This window comes from Eurypyga helias, unplaced genomic scaffold (genome assembly GCF_000690775.1).
Source record: "Eurypyga helias isolate BGI_N326 unplaced genomic scaffold, ASM69077v1 scaffold29841, whole genome shotgun sequence".
Classification (NCBI taxonomy): Eukaryota; Metazoa; Chordata; class Aves; order Eurypygiformes; family Eurypygidae; genus Eurypyga; species Eurypyga helias.
The window spans coordinates 1-15,685 of record NW_010230640.1 but is presented as its reverse complement, the minus strand read 5'-3'; the positions used below and the strand labels follow the sequence as shown (position 1 = coordinate 15,685).

The following is a 15,685-nucleotide window of genomic DNA, read 5'->3' as shown; positions in this document are numbered from 1 at the left end:
TGTCTTCTCCCTACCACTCACGTGGCATTGCCATTCTCCACTTTCCAAGCTAGAAACTCCTTGTCTAACTAGTCTCTTCTTGTACAATCACCGTTCCCCACCTCTGAACACCCCTGTTGCCCCTCTCTATGCCTTTTCTAGTCAACTGCATTCTTTCTCATACAGAGATCAATCCAGATCTGCAAAACAGACCCCAGCTGCATCGGAGTGGTTGCATGAAGCTCCCAGAATGTGTTTAAGGACACCGTAAAAGGCCATGATCGCGCAGAGAAGCAGGGAACTTTGTGACCACAGCAGTAGGAAACTTGGAGCTCTCCCTGTCTTTGGAGTCAGATATAATTAAGCCATGAGACACAAGGTGCAGGAGAAAGGAGAGAGCACAGGATCTGGCTCTGTTGCTCAGCTTGGGATTTCTTCAGGCAGGACTCATCCGCTGGGAACTGCAGCTCAGCCTGTTATGGCACAGTCGACTTGGTTTGGAGAGAATGATTTTCCCAAAATACCCAGCTCTCACCTGTGGGGGTGCAAATAGCATATTTGATTGACCAGGTGTAATGCAGCCGGCGGGCTGGCCTCACTGTCATTCGGACAAAAGCTTTTGACCTCGCGGGGATTGTCCCTCTGCAGTGTTCCAGCTCTAAAGCTGTAGGAGAAAAGAGGGATACGAGCTCTTGGCATCACTGCTCGTTCTTACACCACAGGTGTTCAGCACACAGCTACCCAAGCCTACCGGCACTCCAGCCACTGCTCCCCCGTGACTAATCATTAGGACCAGTTTCAGGTGTTGAAGTTGGGTTTCCCAGCCTACGAGTGCAGGCTGCTCACTGGGAGTACCTAACGCGGCCTCTGGCAGGCAAAGAGCAGGGAACTTCCCAAGGGAGGTCCTCTAGAAAGGCAGCTAAGGATTGCGCTCCACATTACTTCTGGAAAGCTCCTCTGTTAAACTCCCTTCTCTGCATCTACTTATGTTTCCAGGGAAAGATTTGGCAAATCTAACATGACAATTAAATGTTTCTACCACTTGCATAGCACAAGTGGTACCCACACTTGAAGTTGTCTCACATCCTCTCAAGCCTAGTTCCATCACATAAAACATCAAATCACAGAATCACAGAATGGTTTGGGTTGGAAGGGACCTTAGAGATCATCTAGTTCCACCCCCCCTGCCATGGGCAGGGACACCTTCCACTAGACCAGGTTGCTCAAAGCCTTATCCAGCCTGGCCTTGAAGACATCCAGGGATGGGGCACCCACAACATCTCTGGGCAACCTGTGCCAGTGTCTCACCACCCTCTCCGGGGAGAACTTCTTCCTGGTATCCAATCTAAACCTCCTCACTTTCAGTTTAAACCCGTTACCCCTTGTCCTGTCACTACAGGCCCTTGTAAAAAGTTCCCCCCCAGCTTCCTTGTAGGCCCCAAGCAGTATCTTAAGATACCCCAACATGGGTATCTTAAGGCACTTAAGGGAACAGATGCAAGATAGCCAGCTGGCATCCTAGCCTCCAGGTTCACACTAGAACAGTTTTGCAGAAAGAGGAGAAGGCCAAGGCCCCATGCCAAGCTAATTCCCTTACAGTACCCAGAGGATCGCTGCGGACCTCCTCGGGGTCACAAGGTCCGGTGATCAGTTGTTCCACACCGAGGATGTACTTCAGAGAACAGATCCCATCATTTAGCAGTACAACACTGCAGCTCTGCAGGTCACCAACCACAACATTTCCAAGGTCCAGGTGCTCCTTTTGTGCCTGGAATTCAAACCCGCCGTGCAAAGGTCACTGTTACACGTCAAGTGTGGCAGTTGAGTACAGCCACCACTTATCTCTCCATGTGCTGATCCCTTGGCACGCACAGCACAGTGCAAAGGGCTCCCTGCTTTGTGTAGGACTCGGCATGCCCTGGGAGACGTTCCAACAGGGCTGCAAGGGGCTCAATCTGTTCTCCAAATGTTTTCTCCTACTGTATCTGGGCTGCTTCCTGGGTAAGATGCAGCGCATTCGGGGCTGTGAGGACACTAGCTGGCACTTGGCACAGGGGCTGAGCTCTGTCGGTCTTTCCATGACTGCATTAAGAGCCCCCCTCTCTTAAGGCTAGTCATCCATTCGTGGACAACCTGTAGTGACTACATACCTCCAAGACCTTTCTACCCCCCCATCCAACATGACTGAAGTGTTCAAGGCCAGGTTGAACAGGGCTTGGAGCAACCTGGTCTAGCGGAAGGTGTCCCTGCCCATGGCAGGGGGATTGGAACTGGATGGTCTTTAAGGTCCCTTCCAACCCAAACCAGCCTGTGAGTGATGATGACTTAAAGTATTTTATTAGCTCTGATTCCTTAAGAAACATGGCTGAAAATGAAGTTGTCTGCACAGACCTGCAGATAATAGGAGGAAATCTGCATTGTGTCCACACAACTTTAACCCTCTGGTCCACTACATTTAGAAATGGGACTATCAGAACAAAGGGAGGAGAGCAGGCAGAATGAGAGGAGGGAGCTGCGAGTCCCAAGGAACCAAATGGCTTACTCAGTTCAGTCTGGAACAGAGGATTTGAGGGTGATCTCAGAGGATTCAGGCAGGATATTTATATCATGCTGTTGCCATTAGGCTGCCAGAATCAGATCTGTCATTTCCACCAGAAGCAATGTCTGGGAATTTATCTGTAACCCTTTATTGGTTGTCTCCAGTACAGACTATGCAAAAAGGGGAAGCCCCAGACCCCTATTCCACCCTAGTATCCCTCCTACTGCCCAGTGGGCCCCAGTTCCTTACCCTGATGGTGCCCAGCGCCCCCTCTCCAACAATTCGCAAGGCATAACGGGCACTTTCGGGCGACACAGGGTCTGGGTTTTTCCTCTTCACCAACACCACCGCTCGCAGCAGATACTTGGTCTCTTTGTCAGGAGTAAAAGTCCACACCTGCGCCTGAAATCACAAGAGGGAAGGAGAGCGCTCCCAGGAGCTCCAGAGTCAAGCCAAGCCTGTACCTCCAAGGGCTGCATTCAGTGCACAGCCCCTTCCTCCAACAAGCCGGTCAGGCAACCCTGGAGACACTCCCACTTCAATCCTCCACCGTCTCTGCTGCGTCAAAGGTTCATCGTGGACATTCAATTTGTTGGGTGTTCAGAGGTTCAGTTGCACCTTCCCATATTCAAAGCCGGGCCATGGAGATATGCTAGTCCTCACTACCCTCAAAAAGCACTCAGAGAATACAGTAGCAGTTTAGAACCTGAATTTACAGCTGGTAGAACAGAAGAGCAGCATAAACCCTCTCATGCCCTCAGTTGTCCTCTGTCTGTTGACATCTCCTGGTGCACGACAAAGTTGCTGCTGTGTTAACGCCCAATCCCACCCAGCGTATTGTTCTCTGGAGCCTGTTTAAGACCCACTTGGTCCTGTAGCCAAGTAGGATGTCATCATGTTTGGGCAAATCCACATCATGAGAACCAGCATGGCTGCAGATGCTGGCTACCAACCCAAGCCAAGACACCAACCGGTATTCTCCAACTTTGGCATTAACGACCACATGACTGGCACCCCTCACATTTCTGTTCTAGACGCTCCACAGCTGTATTGACGAGGGCAAAACACAACTGTGGTAGAACGTGAACTTACCATGGCTTCACAGGGCTGGAGGATCCCTGCAGCGGGGCTGACAGACAGGATCTTGCTGTCAGACTGATGGATCTTCCACGTGAAAACCATGGGTAGCCTTGTGCAGTTTTTTATGGTGTACATTCGTGTAGACGAGGTACCTATATAGGCAGGCTTGAAGTATAGATTTCCATCACCTTCCAGGAGCAAAAGAAGGGATTCCCCACAACTCTGGAGAGCAATCTCCTGTGGAGTTAAAGGAAAAGTAACAGACATTAGCTAGAAGTCTCATCTACCCCTGGACCTTAAAAAGTTGTTGCTCCTTCCAAGAGAGAAGCAAGAAAACACTGGATCTGAAGAAGGAGGGTGAGGACTCCAGGTTCTGCTGTCAAAGCGGGCCTGGGTCTAGGATAGTGCATTCCAGGAGATGGAAACAGAAGAGAACAAGGAGTACAGAATGTCTGGCACCACAAGCACCTTCTATCTGCAGTGCTGACCCCACCTTAAATGTTACTTCATTCCTTTTTCTAAAGAGAGAACTCCAAACTAACCAGTAGGAGATATAACAGGGGTCATAGTGCAAGTCACTGTGAAAAGAGAAGAACACAAGGGAACAAACCCTTCTCACCACCCTCTACTTCCTCTCCCTACCTTGGTGTATCCAGGACAAGAGTTGAGCTGCAAAGGCAGGACGTGCTGCTGCGTGACTGTGTTAACTGGGCGAGTGGAGAGAAAGAAAATCTGGTGGCCTCCTGGAACGATGTGTCCCGAGCGGGGCTTGAGCAAAACAGAGGGACAAGCCCCTTGGTTCACACTGAAGGTTATCAGTGAGGTGCCCGTGTTCAGGAGCAGCATACTGCAGTAGGTATCAGTGTGAGGAGCCACAGGAGGAAAGGTCTGGTGGAGACAAACAAGAAGAGTTGTTTGCACTGCATTTAGAAAACTAGCTTGAAGATAAATCTTTCACATCGCTGAATTCCAGGTTCCCACAAGCACTGTTCTGAGTCTGTGGAAAACTTTGTAACTGCTTCTCTTCAAGGGAAGAAAGGAAATCTCCCAAGGGTATATAAATTATGGTCTTTCCCCTTCCCATAGCGACACGGATCTTTCCTAGATTTACAGGATCAGTGAAGCTACTTTGCTTATGCAACGCTTTCTGTTCATCCAACAAGCGAGCTGCTTGCTGGGGCCTGCAGTCTCTGCATGGATCGTCACCTCCTAGACTAAGGATTCCAGCAAGCTGGAATTTGCTCCAGCTATGCATATCAAATACAGGCTGCTTGTCCTGAACGAGCTAAGATTTTATAAGAGGTTCTCAAGACTACTCCTACTTCCTAGGGTCAGGCCTCACTTAACCTCACAGGAACAATACTTTCTTACAGAAACAACAGGAAAAGCCAGGGAAACTTCCACTCTACCTTGCAACTACTTTTCTTCCTTAAGTGTGGATTCTGTGTGCTGCCCTTCTATCTGCCTAAGTCCGTGCAGCATGTCTGAGGCTCCTAAGAGGGGACTAAGCACCCTTGTCAATGCCTATGTCCACTTAGAGAGGAAGGTGATCTCAAGAGTTTTCCTCTCAGAGCTAATGAGATTCTTGGTGCAACCTGACACAGTGGAGTTTGGGAAACTAACGCAGGACAAAGAACATCCTACCTCTGTACCCAAGCAGGAGTCTTCCCACCATCAGAAACCACCTAAGTCACATCTCAGGATGGTGCAATGGGAGACAAGGTAAAGACTTCAGAGGTAACCACTGAGCATCTCTGGAAAGATCCAAATATCAACCAGTTACACACCTTGGGGACATCCAGGATGTACTGTGGGATGAAGTGCTCCCGTTCTGCTTCATACGTGTGTGCTCTCAGCCTGACGGTCAGGCACCAGGAAGGACAGATGGTGGCATCTTCCTCTATGTTGCTGTAGTGTCTCAGCACCTGCAGGCACCCAAGGGGCAAGACAGTGTGTGGGAAGGGAGCGTGTCAAGGTGCCCTCAAGGGCATGGCCCATCACAAGCAGCAGCTTGTTTCACAGAGTCACAGGGTGGTAGGGGTTGGAAGGGACCTCTAGAGATCATCAAGTCCGACCCCCCTGCCAGAGCAGGATCACCTGGATGCCTCAGTGACATCCCCTGGGCTGAGGAATTGACTTTTTCAGGGAAGAATGACTGACCAGTGCTGGATGAGGAACATGAGAGCTGCTTTCCCAAATATCTACATTTCAGGCCCAGAAGACCACTGAGTGACTTTCAAGCAGAAGGACCTGTTGAAGCTATTCTGTGATGCCACAGGAGTTGCCTCAGGGAAGGAGAGTGGGTCTACAGACACTAGTGCAGTTTGGGATACCTGTGAATGCTAAAGTTAGCACTTAATAGGGCATCACTGGAAATAACAATCTACTCTTTATCTGAACCTAAGAAACTCCTGCCTCTAAGGTTACCCCCAGGCATCCTCCACACTGGCTTAGAAGGGGAAAAAATGCAAGAAGAGTAATCAACAACGAAGAGCTCTCTCACCTACCAGGAAGTTTCCGGGCGCTAAAACTCCTGCAATTGCAGCCCTGTGTGATGTGAATCCCACGTCACGTGGGAGGAGAGGCTGCAGTGATGTACAGTGCCCTCAGTAGCTTTACTTGTGGAGGACCAGACACCAAAGCCAAGTTACTGCCCACCACCCAGGCCAAAGCCATCCTTGTGCAGGCTCCCATCTACACTATAGTGCAGTAATTCCTCTTTCAGTGGGGTGCACATACTTCACAGGCACTGGGGTAAGAGCAAGAGTAACTGTCTATATGCATGAGCTGTGGCTTGCTTTGCTGATTTACCTCTGCCAGGACACAGGTGAAAGAAATTTTAACCCACAAGTGTATCAAAACAGTGGCCAAAGGAGTTAGCAAAGATGCCCGTTTGCCAAACCCAAAATAAAAGGTTCCATTTGGATTTTAACTCCCCCAGAAGCCTTCAGCCTGCAGTCTCTTGCCAGGCCCTCTCTGGAAACCGGTCCTAGTAATTCCTACTAACCTTGTAGAAGGCAAAACCTTCCAGCTCCGCTGCGTAGAGACTGTTGAGCTGAGTGGGCTGAAAAAGGACGCGGAAGGCTGAAGACTTCAGCGGTGGGATGTCGCAGATCTCAGGGCTCACTCGGAAGGCACTGCCGTGGCTCAGAGTCCAGGCAACAGTGATCTTCCCTTTGGTGTGGTTGGTCACACAGAGAGGAAGTGGCTCTACCTTGCGGAGTGGCACCCAGCAACCAAAATCATACTCCCTGGGGCTGACACTAACATGAGGGGGAAACAAGGCCAGGTCGCAGCTTACACCATCGTAGAAATATTCAGTCATAGAGCTGGCTTCAGAGTATTCCTTGGGAGGCTTGTCCTGAGGGATCTACAGGATAGGAACACATCAGTGTGAGCAGGGGAAAGGGCACCTCTTCACAAGTAAGAGGACATGCAAGATGCACTTCAGTAACAGTTCCCAGGGCATCTCCAAGTCTAGGCTTCTAGGAACTCTTGTTTGTACGCCAGGCCTCCACCTGAAGCTGCATGAAGCAAAAATATCCCGTGACTGAGTTAAAGCCAGAAAGTGGCTGAGCTTGGGCAAGACCCAACCAATGCAAATAGTGTTGGTGCGTGCCAGGAGCATTAACAGCAGAGATACTAAAGCAATCAGTCTGGCACCTGCAAGTTCTTCTGTATCTGCCTGGCCTGTGCAACAGAAGCCCAACAGAGAACAGCATGGGAGTATCTTGGATTCCAGGAAGTGCAGCTCATACCTCAGGCAGCAGCATGAGGGCTCCATTTTCATCCATCTGCAACTTCCCATCCTTCAGCATCACACTCAGGATATCAGGGGGGTAGAAGGTCAGTCCCCTCACCATGTTGGTTCTGTACCAGGAAAGGTGTTTTGCCTGCAGGATGGCTGGCTTAGCTACGTCCGAATGGCAGGTACCAAAGAAGTCCACATACATGGGTTCCTGGGAAAACACCAGAAAGGATTATAGGAAATAAATTGTCCTTCTGCGATTGCTTTGAGAGATAGACCATCCTAGTACCCCCTCTCCAAAACGGTGCCTGGGAAAGCTTTAGCACCTGCAATGCCAGACTACCATTTACTTTATGTCTTGGTGTCATCCAAGAACTTTCTTGAAACTGAAGTGGAAGTTGAAGGTGCCCAGTGCACAGCTGGGCAGCTCAGTTTAACTCAGAGACCTGAATGGACAGGAGGCACTGAGGATGCCCCTCACCACACCCATAGGCATTACTGACTGCCTGCATCAGCCCTCTGCTGCTGGTAGGAACCTGCGCCATGGGGATTCTGCTCAGCAAGAGGCCAGGACAGGTATCAGTGGAAATGCTATGGGAAGAGATTTCTGGGGGTGACTACGTGAGAGAGGCCAGCCCTGGTAGGTTCCATGGGAAGAGCCCCCTGAGCTACTGCAGAGCTGAAACCGCCCTTTGCCTCTCGTACCTGATGGTGGACAAGGCACGCCACTCTGCGGTGATAGCTGATGGGGTGAGTAGGTCGAAAGGTCACCTTCAGCGCTAGTGTTGTCGCACCCTCCAAGACTCCACAGGGACGATCCAAGGAGAAGACGCTCCCTCTGCCATCAATATCAAACTGGTAGTAGGCTGGGACATCTGAGATGTTGCTGATTTTCAGTACCTTCATCAAACTTTCCCCAAGGTTGATCCAGTCAAAGTCCACGGAATATTGGTGCAGGGACACCAAAGGACCTAGCACAACAACACACAAGACAGGTTCTGGACCCATCATAGCTGTTCCTGTCAACATGTCACAAGCCACTGCTCTACTTAGCTGACCTTTCCAAACCAGAATCACCTCATCAGCAAACCACCAGTCCTAGCAAACAGCTGGATATTCACTCCCAACAGTCTCACGTCTGTCTCAAGAAAGTCTAACCTCCAAATGGTGCATGGAAGACTGCCTGGATCCCAGCAGAAGGTAAGTCTACACCCGAGGGCTGTGACAGTCCCCAGTCCTTCCCCTACAGTGCTAAGACGACAGGGAGAAACAGGGAAGGCTTTCACTCTGGTACCTTTACAGGAGCCAACCACCTTCAGGACGGTGTGCAGGAGGCACCCAGCAGACACAACAGTGAAATAGTCGGTACTGTGCTCTCCCACTGTCTGAGGCTGGAACCGTATGCACAAGACCAGCTTCCCTTTGGCAGGGACGACACCGTGGGACAGATCACAGGAGAAAACATCACCTTGACGCAGAGGATCTTTTGCTCTTTCTATCCTACATGGTGCATCAACCTGCAAGCAGGAAAGAGGTTAACAAAGGAGGCAATGGGAGCTGGGAGAGCTCTGAATGCTGGACACTGATCCGTGAGGAACTGCAGTTTTCAGCAGAGCTGAACACCACTGAGAACACCACAGCTACTGCAGCCCAGCAATGCTGTGCAGATCTCTGCAACCATGTGCTGCTGAGGCACTGCCGTGGCAGCAAGCTCACACCGTATGCTCAGAAGTCAGGGAGCTGCAGCAGAACGTCCTGGTGATCTCTGGGGCTGAAGTGTTCCTCCTGGTAGGGGGAGGATGGCTCAAGGTGTCTCCGAGGGCCAAAGTCGCCTAAGTGACTGCTGTGACCAGGAGGACAGGCAGGCAGGCAAGTTATTTTTCTCCATCCACAGTTCCACCTAGTCTGGGGATTTTAACAACAACAAAACAACAAAAAAAAAAGATTGGTGTTCTGACACTTTCCTCAAGCCCCTTCAAGAAGGTCCTGATCCTTTCCTGGGGATGCTGACCACCACTGCAGTGTGAACAACAACAGCACAATAAACAAGCAGGTCTTTGCCACTCCCAGGTTTCAGAGCCTGTGGAGGAGCAAATGCTCCTTCACCCATATCAGCAACCTCTGAGTACATCCAACTTTTAACTGGGCTGGGATGGGCTGAGCTGGCACAGAGAACCAGGTGCTGAAACGCAGCCCGCTGGACTTTGAGAGCAATTCTCCAAGTTGCAGGACAGCAGAAGATCCATCAGCTGCCTGGGATGCACGCACGCCAATTTGAGAATGCTGCAACTGCCAGGCAGGACTGATGGGCTTGTCCAGGGCCAGCAGGAGAGCTGCGGGATGTGAAGGACAACAGTGGCTGCCTGATCTGGACCAAGCATGGCAGGAAGCAGGTGGGAACAGCCACACCGTGCTGCAAATGGATGAGTTGCTAGCACTGTAGCTGGAAGGCAGGGGGCAAGGGTGAATGGCCTGGTCGGTAGGGGTTTTTTCACACTCCTGCTTGTGTTATCTTCACAGCATTAAGGGAGATGCTCAAGACCACGTGCCCCAGGGAAACATGCCAGCGCAGCAGCTTCTCACAAGTAGTCTCCCTCTCCACATACCACTGACAAGTTGAAGATTTCTACTCTCTTCTCCACTGTTGTCCCCACAGGCACCGATCCAAAGCACAGCACATCCTGAAACTTCCCAGGCTGTATGCCTTCACACTCTTCCCCTGTCACACTCACCCGCAGATAAGGGTATTTGGCTGTTAAAGGGAATAATATACTGTGTTAAGGAAAAGAAATGGAATCTCCATCCTTGGTTATTCAACCGGACAAACCTCTGAACAACCTCAGGTAATCGATGTTGAATCTACCTTCAAAGTTGGCCATGTTTTGAACCAAACAAGCCCCCTTCCAGCCCTAATTTACTAAACTCAGAGTCATATCTTTTGTTTGTCAGTGACCATATAAGGCACTTCAGGCAAGGACTGGCTAATGAAACCATTAGCTACTCTAGCTTGCATCAGGAGAGACAGAGTGAAGACAAGACCAGGAGTTTCTGGAGGTTTTCACATTGTGCCAACAAACTCATCTCATTTCTTCCCCTCTCTCAAGCAGGCTCCGGAAATGTGAGTTTGGCCAAACCATGCCACAGGGCATGACAGACACTACTGTCTCTTCAGATCACACTTCCAAATTTATGGTAGTATATTAGAGAGATTCCCAGTTCTCTTTCAAACCACAGACTTCACTTGCCCATCAGTGAGTTGAGCCAACTGGAGCACAGCCTCAGAGCACAGCTGTTCCATGTATTCCTGTGCAATGCTATTCCACAGCTAGGGATGATACACACTTCTTTGAGCGTTAAATGCAAGCAAGACTCACCCAGGGCTTTTAGCTGGATAGTCTTCTTTTGCTTCTCTTCATCTCCAAACCAGCATGTTGCTGCCACATCATACATCACAGCCACCTTGGGCTGGAAGATCACCTTGACCGTGCACTCAGCCCCTGGGTTCAGCATGCCGCAGTCGGGAATCATGTAGAAAGGGCTTGGCGTCTCCCAGGCAAACACAGCAACCAGATCACTAGGAAACGGAGACACGTTTTAAGTAGATGAACGGATCCTTTTCTGCCTGTGCAATCACACATAGGATGGACCTTTCCCAAAGGGTTATTCAGTTAGAGTGTGAAGCAGCCAATGTCGAGTGGCAGAATCCCTAATGCATCCAGTCAAATATGTGATTCTGGGAAGAAATTTGTCTCTAGTCTCTGCAAATGCTCTGTTCACACTTTAATGAATCTCAGCTATTACATCCAAGAACTTTATTAGTGGCCATAAAATTTCTCAGCTTCATCATGTGGCAGCAAACAAATCTGCTCCAGAATGAAGTAGTTGCTTTTCCTGTACCTAAATTTGCTGCTAGTTGATTCCAAACGAGCATTTGTTCTTCTGTTACATACCCAGGTGAGAAGAGAGGACTGAGCTGTTTTCCTAATACCTCATTCAACTCTCCAGAACTCCCTCTGCCTCTTCGATTTGTGCAAAGAACTTGACATACCATCAACTTTTTCTATTTTATTGATTCCAAGCTGTGCGTTACTTACCATCCATATCTTCTGCCACCCTAAACCCCTCAGTCAGCACAAATGACTTCTCTAAGGGGAGAATGAATCACTTGGAAGAGTTTTTGGCTGATACCTTGTTCTGCTTAAGGTACGTGCCCTCTGTCTTTTCCACCCTCCTACCACCAGCTGACTGCTTTGGGGAGCACAAGCCATTTTCCAGCCAATAAAGGTTATTTTGCTCTCACTGTAAATGGTTGGAAGCATATCTCCTTCCTCCCTAGGAACTTCTTCTCTGCACTCCCTTCTACAATACTGACTGAATTACTGTCCTTCTCTTACTTAATAAGCCAGTTCTGGGTAACTAAGAGCGTAATTTGCTCCTAAATGATGAGTCCAAGCCACAGGATAGTGCCACTGCTTTGGGCAGCTCCATGAATTTAAGATCTGGCACTGGAGAGACTCTCCAGCTTCTGTATTGCTTGCCTCCAATCAAAGAGGTCAGTCTGAGCACCGGCAACTCCTATTCCTGTGCTGGGGGAAGAGAGATCAAGTCACAAAACCACTGGAATGTTTCCAACTGGTAGCTCATTCCGCCCTGCCCACACTCGGCAGAGTGCCTTTGACTAGCTTGAAGCCCAGGCCTCTCCTGTGGATGTGGGATGTTCCCAGTGGGTCACCATGCTGGTCCCCAACATTTCCTGGGCAGGAATGGCCCTTGGCGTGTGCTGGAAGCAAACAGCTGTGCGGTGCCAAGGCGTGCCCACAGCGAGATCTGCCCCGTGCTACCGGTTCTGCTGCCTTTTCTGCTGTGACCTCAGAGAGGGCAGAAGGCTGCTGCTTGTTAAGGCAGCCAGCAGATCTAATAACAACCAAAACGAGTTGCATTCATCAGAGAGTCCAGGAAGGTGGCAAAATACCTGACAAAACAGAAGGAGGGTCTGCCCAGCCACGCCTCACTCACCCAACGTTGCGCACAGGGAATGTCGTCTCTGTGACATTGTGGACAGCACAGACGGGCAACTGGACAGCAGCTGGGAAGGACAGACAGGGGTGCGGAAGCGTAGCATGCAGGGTGACAGAGAACTCACCCTCAGCCTTCTTAAAGCAGATGCTGTCTTTGTACTCCCTCTGCACAGAAAAACAAGGGAAAACAGCAGTTAGACAGGCTCCATCTTGCAGGTGGTGCAGCTCCACTCATGAACACCCATCACCCTCAGCTCTGTGAGAGCACCGGGGGAAAAAACATCAGTGACAGAGGCAACCGGAAAGCCCCAGTGCATGACAAAGCGTATGTGGCACTTGGAAAGGCAGGCAGTGAGTAAGGTGCTCAGGCATCCTCCTCATCTGTCAGGGAATGCTCAAACACCCTCAGAGAGAGCAGTTGAAGACCACATTTGTTTCACCTGATTTCTTTTGATGCAGATAGAATTCTCTCAGTGTTTTCAAGATCTCAATTCAGGTTAACTGAAGCATGTACAACCTCTCCTTGAGCTCCATGCACACAGGAACATCAGTCTTTGATTAAGTGCTTTGTCAGCTAGAGGCCTCAGTGGATAATACACAACTTAAAGATGCAGTGTTGACAGCGCTGTGTACAAATAGCCCCAAGGCATCTGCTAACTAGCTAAGATAGGAGTTGCAAGATACGTGTTTTCTGCGCTCCCCAGTCCTGACCTCTCCTGAGTGCCACTTACACAGGTAAGGAGAGACCTTGGGCACTGCAGCACACACAGTCCTTGCCCTCTCTAAGAAAGGGAGCTGCCTGCTCCAGCAATTGATGTGGTGCAGACAAATTATTTGCTGAGAATGGAACAAGGCCAGGAGCTTATTCATAAAGGGAACACTGAACAGTCATCAGAAAACAATGACACTGAGAGAGCAGGGTACTGGGAATCCGCCCAATGATCACGCTCTACGGCTAGGACTGAGATACACATCAAAGACATACAGCTGTGGACAAGAGCCAGAGAGAACACTCAGAGCCAAGACAGACATGAGGAACGAGCTGAAAATCAAGAAAAGGGGCTGGGTAAAAAACCCTGTTGCTGTTAAAATTAAAGCTTAGAGAAACCCACCCTGTCCAAAAGAAGGGAAACCCTTGACATACCCCTTTCAGAAAATCAGTAGCCCTTTAATGTACAGGCTTTGAGGCCGCCTGTAAGAAAGCAAAGCAAGTCTCTTCACTCAAGGTTCTGCACTAAAACTTCCCAGCTGAGGTTCCCTGGGATCAAACCAGATGTGGACCATTCAAGCACTTTATCTTACTGATTTCACAGCCAGAAGCAGCACATGAAAAACTGGGAATACTTCTTGTGAGGATCCCTCTCATAACTACCTGCCCACTCTGCTGAGAAGTGAGGGGTTAGGGCTCCTTCAGGTGATGAAGATGTGGGGACAGCAGGAAGGTCACACTGCCCAGTCTTTTCTGTGCTAGACCCATCCATAAGGGCCAATTCATTTGTGAAAACAAACCAGCAAGGACAAGAGAGGCAGAGGTCCACTGCCTCCCTGGAAGCCAGCCTGAGTACTAAGAGCAGTTTTCATGTTGCCACTTTACCTTTTCGGTGGGCCGGAAAACGACGGGCAGAGTTAAGGACATACCAGGGCTCAGAGTGATCGGCTGTGGGAAAACCGTGAAGAAGAATCGCGTGGAAGGACATCTAGATAATGAAATCAAGACAAGAGGTTTTGTCTGAGGGCATACAGCTATTGTTAAGTTAGCAGAAAAGAGAATAAAGAATCAAACCCCCATCATTAGAAGCACATTGCACACCTGACCCCAAGGGTACCTTGCTAGCAAATCAGCAGAAACCAGGGCCCAGGTGTCCTGAAAACCCATTGCCAGCTCGAAGTACCACCTACCCTTTCCCTGAGCAGCATTTAACATTCCCAGGCCACACAGCACATGTAAAACACATTGGGCAGAACCTTTTGAGTTCTAGAGCAAGGAAGGTCACAGGGCGTGCTGGAGTGGCTCAACATCCAGTGGGACTTCTGTGAGCAATGGTTTTAGGACACACTAGTGACTGGCTGGCATACATCCACAATTAAAATCTCACTAGACTGGAAATGCCTCACAGACAGAAGTATCAGCAAAACAGAATTATAAAAAAAAAAAAAAGGCATTTCATTTAAAATACTTGTGCCAGGAACAAGAGCTGTGCTTCTGAATTAGCAGGTTTCTGTCCTGCTGCGTAAGGGCCCGCGTGCTGTCTCCAGCACACAACCCCAGGGGAGAGGGGCAGGTGAGCCTGAGGGAAGGTGCTAATGTGACTGATACACAAGTGGGATGAAGATGCAATGAGAGTGTGGAGTACTACGGAGAAAGAAACTTCCCACGCACCTGTAGCTCAGCCTCTGGGTTTTCTCATGAACATTTTTCAAGATCAGATGTTTAATCATCTCTTTTCCGAGTTCCCAGCCACGCCACCTGAGTGTTTCAGCCACCTCAATGCCCCAGAACACGCCTTTCTTCTTCTTTGCCTTTCCTGCAGACACCTTAGGAAGTTGCAAGAGATATTAAGCACTCTGTGAGGGAGGCAGGGAGGAGAAATCACTCAAAACAGCTGTTCCTCTACGCTAAAATCCTGACTCCGGCACAAGGACGGGAGGAGCCACCCTGCGGCAAAGCTCCAGACGTCACCAGAAGCCCTGCTCCAGGAGTCCAAAGGGGACACCTCCTGGCCACAACCCAAACAACAGGTACTAAAGGTGTCATGAACGAGGGACGCGGAAGGCTAAAGGTTTTTTTTGTTTTCTTCTCTCGCTGCCCTGCCAGTAAATCCACCCACGACAGTGACAGCCTTTGCTCCACCACTCACCTTCCTGACACAGCCGCAGCACAGCTTCCGAAAAGAGCCAGAGCCCGAGGGCTCACCATGTGCCTGAGCAAGCATCTGAAAAAAAAGAAAGAGCCCTCATGCACGCTGCCTGCACCCAGGCAGCCTTTGCTGCCAAGGCCCGGGTGCTCCCAGAGATCCAACAACGCCTCTTCCGGCTGACGGTGGCACAGCTCCCTGCAGTGCCCCCAGTACTGTCCCCATTTTGCCAGCTGAGTTCAGCCCTAGCCACAGCCCTGCACTCAGCAGTCCCCTTGGCACAGACCACGACCCCCACCTCACTCACAGCTCACCCCACTGTGGCAGAGCTCTTCTTGGGCCTTTATAGCACAGCACAGCCCTGCCCAACCCACCGTAGTCCCACAGAGACCAGTATAGCAGCCTTGCCTGTGCCTAAAACCCTGGATAGATGGCTGCGGCACAGTCCTGTTCCCTACAGAAGGGG

General features: G+C 50.1%; 1 protein-coding gene across 1 annotated transcript in view; it reads right to left on the bottom strand.

Annotated features, from left to right (window-relative positions):
* Positions 1 to 15,297, bottom strand: part of CCDC108 (coiled-coil domain containing 108) — a 31,762-nt gene extending 16,465 nt beyond the window's left edge. Inside the window, 16 exon segments of the mRNA XM_010160822.1 lie at positions 515 to 643; positions 1,582 to 1,747; positions 2,768 to 2,920; positions 3,611 to 3,835; positions 4,241 to 4,486; positions 5,386 to 5,523; positions 6,606 to 6,968; positions 7,357 to 7,557; positions 8,052 to 8,317; positions 8,641 to 8,863; positions 9,953 to 10,098; positions 10,721 to 10,920; positions 12,363 to 12,529; positions 13,959 to 14,061; positions 14,745 to 14,899; positions 15,223 to 15,297. Of these exon segments, the coding sequence (XP_010159124.1) occupies positions 515 to 643; positions 1,582 to 1,747; positions 2,768 to 2,920; positions 3,611 to 3,835; positions 4,241 to 4,486; positions 5,386 to 5,523; positions 6,606 to 6,968; positions 7,357 to 7,557; positions 8,052 to 8,317; positions 8,641 to 8,863; positions 9,953 to 10,098; positions 10,721 to 10,920; positions 12,363 to 12,529; positions 13,959 to 14,061; positions 14,745 to 14,899; positions 15,223 to 15,297 (2,956 nt within the window).
* Between the last annotated feature and the right edge of the window lie 388 nt (positions 15,298 to 15,685).